Here is an 8,125-nt window from a genome sequence, read left to right on the forward strand (position 1 = left end):
TGGGCACGCTGGTGAACAGGGACACGACGTCGAACGAGACGAGGCACTCATCACTGCTCACGGTCACTTCCTTCATGCGCTCCACGAAGTGGCTGGCGTTGCGTATGTGGGTTGGTGTTTTTCCCACGAGCGGCGCCAGAGTCCGGTGGAGATATTGGGACAGCGCACGGAGTGAAGATGTAAAATCCACGATCGGACGGAGCGGGATGGTGGGCTTATGGATCTTTGGAAGCCCGTAAAATCCTGGTGCAGAGCCGTTCCTGCAGATGAGCTGGAGATAGATGGCTCTTGCCTCTTGGTGTCCTTTGAAGATATCCACCAGAAGCTTGTTCAGCTCCCTTTGGACTCTTGGTGTGGGGTCTTTCGTCAGCTTTTCATAGGCCGGGCTTTGGAGCAAATCCTGAACTTTGTCGTCGTACGCCTCCCTATCAAGCAGGACCATCGCGTTGCCTTTGTCGGCCGGGAGGATGACAATCTTTTTATCCTTTCGGAGCGCACGGATCGCATGTTCTCCTCTCTCGACAGGTTGTGCTCACGGTGTTTTCCTATTTTTGATAGTACACCGATGGCCTTGAGACGGATGTTCTCTCGAATTCCACTGTCGAGTCTCCTGATGCCTTCCTCGGCAGCCGCAATGATCTTTGGTAGTGGCGGACACGTCGTGGTCGTGTGAAAATTGTGTCCCTTTGCCAGCACGTCGTGCTCGGTCGGGGAGAGTTGTCTGGAGGACAAGTTGACGACGAAATTTTCGTTGACCGGACTGCGGTGGCGTTTCCCTTGAAGCGTCGCAAGGTTGCCTTTGTGAGCTGCTTGTTGCTTCCGAGCTGTTGTAGCAGCCACCTCCCGCGCGAATTCTTCCAACGACGGAAAGATGTTGGGCAGTCGATGTTGTAGCTGTCGTCGAAGGAAGAACAGGTCTAATTCCTTCTTCTTGATCACGTTGTGGCACTCATGGATTCGGGCTTTGAGCAGGCGTCGTTCAGCTTGTGCGACGATCTTGTTGCCCTCCGCCGTGTGCACCATGCGTTTAAGTTGAAGGCTTTGCGGTATTGCGTTCATCTCCAGGCAGGTCTTCGAGAGGTCGAGATGAGTTCGATAGGTCGTGATGCCTCGCGCTACGTTCACGTAACGCTTTGCGAGAAGAGCCACCTCTTGACCAAAGTCAGTGCGTAAAGACTGAAATGTAAACATTTCGACAGAAGTCTGTCTGGCTGGGTGGAAGAATTAAGAAGTTGAAATACCTCCAGCCACAAATTCTTGGAGGAAACCCGACGTTTCGAGACCGGCTTGGTCTCTTCTTCAGGGGTGACTGTGCTGATCAGGGGGGCTTCGTCGCAGCTTGTTTTTGGCTCCGCCTTTCTCTTTCCCTTACATTCCGGAGGCCGTGCACGTAGATCGGAGGCACGTAGATCGGAGCCATCTATCTCCAGCTCATCTGCAGGAACGGCTCTGCACCAGGATTTTACGGGCTTCCAAAGATCCATAAGCCCACCATCCCGCTCCGTCCGATCGTGGATTTTACATCTTCTCCACTCCGTGCGCTGTCCCAATATCTCCACCGGACTCTGGCGCCGCTCGTGGGAAAAACACCAACCCACATACGCAACGCCAGCCACTTCGTGGAGCGCATGAAGGAAGTGACCGTGAGCAGTGATGAGTGCCTCGTCTCGTTCGACGTCGTGTCCCTGTTCACCAGCGTGCCCATAACACTAGCGGTGTCTTGCGCACGGGCAGCTTTGAATGACGACGAACTCCTGAGTGAAAGAACCTGCCTGAGCACCGATGAGCTGTGCCGCCTACTGGAGTACTGCCTCAAGGGAACATACTTTAGTGTCAACGGGGACTTCTAGAGACAGGCCAACGGGACCGCGATGGGAGCAGCCGTCTCCGTTACAGCTGCGAACCTCGCAATGGGGCACGTAGAAGAGGCGGCACTGCGTTCCTTTATTGAAGGCCGAAAGTATTTGTGAGGTATGTGGACGACTGCTTCTGCATCATAAAGAGAACAGCGGTAGACAGCTTCCTCGAACATCTTAACTCCGTCGACCAAGCAATCCAGTTTACGGTGGAAAGAGAACAAGACGGAGCGCTACCGTTCCTCGATGTTTTAGTACGACGACAAGGCGAACGCATGACCTTCTCGGTGTACAGAAAACCAACGCACACCGGCAGGTATTTGCATTTCACCTCAAGTCACCCCACTGCCCACAAAGCTTCCGTGGTGTCGGCACTCTTTTCACGAGCAAGAGCCATTTGCACATCAGAAGGAGAGAGAAAGAGAGAAGAAGAGAGGGTCGTGGCCGAGTTAAGAAAGAACGGATACACGACAGCTTTCATCCGCCGTGTGGCACGCCGCATGCCGAGAGATCAGCTTCCCCACCGCGGAGACGCATCTGCGAATGACACATGTCACCCTCCTCCCATGCTGGCCACCCCACCGGATACAATGGTATCGAAGAAACCAGCCGAACGAGTCGTCATCCCGTATGTTCCGAGAACTAGCGAACAGCTCGCCAAGGTTCTCGGAAAAGCTGGGGTCACGGTGGTTCACAAGCCGGCCTCAACGCTCGCTCGCTTACTACCGCGGTCGAAAGATCGACCATCCCGTGAGCAACACCAGGGCGTGGTCTACAAAGTGTCATGTGCTGACTGTCCAGCGAGCTACATAGGCGAGAGTAAGTGCTTCCCGGAAAGAATGCGCCAACACAAAAACGACGTCAGAAAGATGGAAATACAACGCAGTGCCCTTGCAGAGCATTGCGAGAAGCACGACCACAAAATTGACTTCGAGGGCGCTTCCATCATAGAAACGGAAAGGAATCTGGGAAGGAGGCTCTTACTCGAGTCGTGGCACATCCAGAACACACCTGCGAATGTGAACCGGTCCCTCGGAACAATGCCTCCGATCTACGTGCACGGCCTCCGGAATGTGAGGGAAAGAGAAAGGCGGAGCCAAAAACAAGCTGAGACGAAGCCCCCCTGATCAGCACAGTCACCCCTGAAGAAGAGACCAAGCCGGTCTCGAAACGTCGGGTTTCCTCCAAGAATTTGTGGCTGGAGGTACTTCAACTTCTTCTTCCACCCAGCCAGACAGACTTCTGTCGAAATGTTTACATTTAAAACTATAGCAGACATGGAGCGCATACGTTAACGAACGCGGAAAAACTACACCACTGTAATCGTTGTATTTGTCGTACGACGGTTTATTAACAACGTAATGACGACTTGTGCAGTCTAAGTAGCGCCGGTCCAACAGGAACGCAGTCCACGCGCACAGCAACAGACGATCGAGCGAGGCTTCTTCTTCCTCTTCACTACAATTGCCCCCGGGAGAGAAGATGAGCCATCCTGGCGTCTTAAGGCGTAGGCAGCATCAAGGGGTCATAGTATGGTTTAAGTCTGCTGACATGAACCGTGTCACGACCGCGATGTCTGAGGTCGTGGGGCGGCGTCAAGGGTTCAACAATGTAGTTGACAGGGGACGTGCAGCGTTTGATGCGGTAGGGGCCATCGTAGCGCGCAAGAAACTTGTTTGAAAGCCCAGGGCTGTGAGGTGGGATCCACAACCAAACAAGAGAACCAGTCGGGAAGTCTGGCGTAGACGCGTCGTTGTCATGTCGCAGTTTTTCGCGACCTTGAGCGGCGGTTGTAAGTTTACGAGCGAGCTGCCTGCAGTCCTCTGCGTATCTCGCCGCTTCAGACACCGGCGTGCATTCGGAAGCGTCGGGTCGGTATGGAAGCAATGTGTCCATGGTGCAAGAGGGCTCCCGTCCGTGCAACAAGAAAAACGGCGAAAAGCCTGTGGTAGCTTGTGAGGCAGTATTGTACGCGTAAGTGACAAATGGCAAAACAGCGTCCCAGTTACTGTGATCCGACGCGACGTACATAGTGATCATGTCACCGAGTGTGCGGTTGAACCTCTCCGTCAAGCCGTTCGTTTGCGGGTGGTAGGCTGTAGACTTGCGGTGAACGATGCTGCATTCAGCGAGAAGGGCTTGTATCACGTCGGAGAGGAAGACGCGCCCTCTGTCGCTGAGCAGTTCTCGTGGTGCTCCATGTCGCAGGACGAAATTCCGCAGAATGAATAATGCAACCTCTCGAGCGCTGGCGGCTGGGAGGGCTGCAGTCTCTGCATAGCGCGTCAGATGATCGACGCCGACAATTATCCATCTGTTACCCAAGGAACTGCAGGGAAGTGGGCCGTATAGGTCTATGCCGACGCGATCAAAGGGACGAGCAGGGCAGGGTAGCGGCTGTAACTCGCCGGAAGGGCGTTGGTGAACTTTACGCTGCTGGCACGCCGTGCAAGCGCGAATATACTGGCAGACAAAGTGATACATTCCCCGCCAGTAGAAACGTTGCCTTAGCCGAGTATACGTTTTCAGAACGCCGGCGTGACCATGGTGAGGAGCAGCATGGAAGTAAGCGCAAATGTCAGACCGCATGTGCCGTGGTATCACGAGCAGCCATTTGCGACCATCAGGCATGTAATTTCTGCGGTAAAGGATGTTGTCGCGCACAGTGAAGTGAGCGGCTTGGCGACGAAGCGTTCTAGAAGCTGTGGCCGATGAATCCTGTAGGAAGTGTAGGATAGTTGAAAGCAGGGGATCCTTTCGCTGTTCAACCGGCATATTCGTGACGTCGATGGTTGACATAGTTTCGAAGAGCGTTGATGGGGAAGCTACATCCGAAGGTATCGGCGATCGAGATAGCGCATCGGCGTCAGAGTGCTTCCTGCCCGACCTGTAAACAACGCGAACGTCATACTCTTGTAAGCGAAGCGCCCATCGGCCGAGACGACCTGACGGATCTTTCAGCGAAGAAAGTCAGCAAAGGGCGTGGTGGTCGGTAACAACGTCGAAAGGACGACCATATATGTATGGACGGAATTTGCCGAGAGCCCAAATGATAGCCAAACACTCTTTTTCTGTCACAGAATAGTTCGCCTCGGCCTTTTTCAAGGTGCGACTGGCGTAGGCGACGACGTACTCGTCGTAGCCGTCTTTCCGCTGAGCTAGGACTGCACCAAGCCCGATGCCGCTAGCGTCGGTATGGATCTCCGTAGGTGCTGTGGGGTCGTAATGTCGAAGGATAGGCGGGGAAGTGAGTAGGCGACGCAGTTGCTTGAAGGCTTCGTCGCACGAGGTTGACCAAGCGGACATACCGTTACTAGCTGTAAGCAAATTCGTCAGTGGTGCTATGATGGTTGCAAAATTACGTACAAAGCGCCGGAAATACGAGCAGAGGCCTACAAAGCTGCGAAGCGCCTTAAGGGTTGTGGGCTTGGGAAACTCGGCGACGGCGCGAAGCTTGGCTGGGTCAGGAAGCACACCATCCTTCGATACAACGTGTCCCAATATTGTTAGCTTGCGGGCGGCGAAACGGCACTTTTTGATGTTGAGCTGGAGGCCGGCAGTGGTGAGGCAGGTCAGTATCTCACGCAAGCGAACAAGGTGCGTCGGAAAATCTGATGAAAACACGACGATGTCGTCAAGATAGCACAGACATGTTTTCCACTTGTAGTTACGAAGGATGGTGTCCATCATGCGCTCGAAAGTAGCGGGCGCATTGCAGAGCCCAAAAGGCATTACGGTAAATTCGTATAAGCCATCGGGCGTCACAAAAGCTGTCTTCTCGCAGTCACCTTCAGCCATCGGCACTTGCCAATACCCAGAGCGAAGATCTAAAGAAGAGTAGTACTCCGCTCCTTGCAAGCAGTCGAGTGCGTCATCTATACGAGGCAGCGGGTAGACGTCTTTACGAGTGATCTTATTTAGCCGACGGTAATCCACACAGAAGCGTATTGACCCGTCCTTCTTGCGTACTAGCACCACAGGTGACACCCAAGGACTGTGGGAAGGGCGAATGACGCCACGCTGCAGCATTTCATCGACTTGCTCGTTAATCACCTTACGCTCGGCTGCCGACACACGGTATGGTCGCTGCCGTAATGGAGGATGAGAACCTGTGTGGACGCTGTGACTGACGTTCTCCGTACGACCCAAGCGCGTTTGATCGCAATCAAACGATGAGCGAAAATTCTGCAGAAGCTCGAGTACTTGCATGCGGTACGGAGGTGGCAGGTCGGCATCCAAGACAGATTCCAAGATGTCTGATGAAGGCGAAGTTGATGATGATGCAGAAGACGTGCGCTTAACGGGAGAAGTAAGGGCGTCGAGCTCATAACAAGGCGTGTCATCCGAAGTCTCGATGATGTGAAACGGATCAACAGGATCAACACGACCAAGAGATTCTCCTCGAAGCAAGGTGACGGGGTGCTGAAACGGATTGCACACAAGCATAGCCGATGATCCAGATGCAGTAGTCAGGACGGCAAACGGGAGCGGGAGAGCCCTGCGACGCAGAAAAATAGGCGATGGCGTAAAAAGGACGGTAGCATCTGGCGCGGTGGAGCAAGAGACGGGCACAAGCACCGACATTGCGGGTGGTATGTCCGTGTCGGACACAACAGTGAGCTTTTGGGCGGTACTTTTAGAAAGTTCAGGCAATGCGTCGTCAGAGAACGGGAAGAGCGCCACCTCGGCCCGGGCACAGTCAATGATGGCACGATGCTGAGACAAGAAGTCCCAGCCGAGGATGATGTCGTGTGAGCACGAAGAGAGCACAAGGAATTCGACAATATAGAGCGCGCCGTCCATAACCACCCTAGCGGTACATGCAGCAACCGGTGCTACGTGCTGCGTACTTGCGGTGCGCAGTAGCATGCCGGAGAACGGCGTTGTGACCTTACGTAATTTTCGAATAAAGTTCTCGTCCATGACTGAAATCGCAGCCCCAGTGTCAATAAGCGCAGTTGCGGCAGTTCCTTCTACTATGACGTCGAGTAAATTGCGTGGTGACTGTGCAGGCCTTGTAGAAGTCGCGAAGCTGGCAGTTCGTGCCTGCGGAACTGCAGCAACTAGTTTCCCTCGCTAGGTGGCTGCCGACTACGTAAGGGTGAAGGCGAGCGACGACGGGGTGACGGGGAGCGATGGGTGCTGAAAGGTCGTCGTGGAGGCGGCGAAAAGTCGGAGCTGAGACGCGTTGCCTGGTCGCCAGTAGCGTATGGGTAGCCGTATCCGGGCGTTGCGGCAGCTTGATGAGCAGGTGACATGCGACAGTTGCAGAAGCGCGCCACATGCCCGGCGAAACCGCAAGCGAAGCATATGGGCCGGTTGTCGCGTGTGCGCCAGGGATTCTGAGCATATTGACTCCGAGTTGGCATTGGAGGAGGCGCAGGAAGCTGGGCTGTTCGCGGGTACATTGCTTCAGAGAAGGCGAATGTCGGCGGCGGAGGTCGCGCCGCGACCGCGGCATAGGTCAGAGGTGCAGCTACAGGCAAACATGGCTGGGTCACTTGGCTGGGACATGGCTGGGGCAACATGGGCTGGGTCAACATGGCTGGGTCAGGTACCGATTCGGCAAGCTGCTCGCGGATGGCCCTCCTGATGGGAGTAGCCAGCGATGCGTCAGGTTGTAAGGGTCGATCGCCCAGAGGCAGCATAGAGCTGGCGCGCCACCTCCTCCCGAATAAAGTCTTTGATTTAGCTAGAGAGTGATGTAGCGGGTGACGGGTGGAAGGCTAACGTGAGGCTCGAGAGTGGTTCGGCAGCTGCGACAGCGCTGCGTGCAACCCTTTGTCGACGCAGCTCATCGAAACTCTGGCAAATAGTAACGACGTCCGCGACAGAAGCAGGGTTCCGCGCGAGAAGCATCTGAAATGCCTCGTCCTCGATGCCTTTGAGGATATGTTTAACTTTCTCCTCCTCGCTCATGGAGGCATTGACGCGGGAGCAAATATTTACTGCATCCTCGATGTAGCTCGTATACGTCTCAACGGGCTGTTGAGCACGCTGGCGTAGACGTTGTTCAGCGCGCAGCTTTCGTAGAGTCGGGCGGCCGAAGACTTCTGCGATCGCTGTCTTGAACTCAGGCCAGGTATGGATCTCGCGCTCGTGATTGTGAAACCAGAGGTTGGCGACGTCAGAAAGATAGAAGATGACGACACGGAGTTTGGCCGGGTCATCCCAGTTGTTGGTCTCACTGACGCTCTCATATCTGGAAAGCCAATCTTCCACGTCAGCCTCACCGGTTCCGCTAAAGATAGGAGGGTCACGGTACCGCT

General features: G+C 54.6%; 1 protein-coding gene across 1 annotated transcript; it reads right to left on the bottom strand.

Moving 5' to 3' along the window:
• Positions 1-6,919: 6,919 nt before the first annotated feature.
• On the bottom strand, positions 6,920-7,504 carry LOC119403209 (uncharacterized). Its single transcript, XM_037670156.1, has one exon. It carries the CDS (start codon positions 7,502-7,504, stop codon positions 6,920-6,922), a length of 585 nt encoding a protein of 194 aa, XP_037526084.1.
• Positions 7,505-8,125: the final 621 nt, after the last annotated feature.

Source organism: Rhipicephalus sanguineus, chromosome 8 (genome assembly GCF_013339695.2).
Source record: "Rhipicephalus sanguineus isolate Rsan-2018 chromosome 8, BIME_Rsan_1.4, whole genome shotgun sequence".
Classification (NCBI taxonomy): Eukaryota; Metazoa; Arthropoda; class Arachnida; order Ixodida; family Ixodidae; genus Rhipicephalus; species Rhipicephalus sanguineus.

What these genes read in the sequence shown, in the direction of transcription:
- LOC119403209 (XM_037670156.1), bottom strand. Translation starts at nt 7,504, where the DNA reads ATGCTGCCTCTGGGCGATCGACCCTTACAACCTGACGCATCGCTGGCT.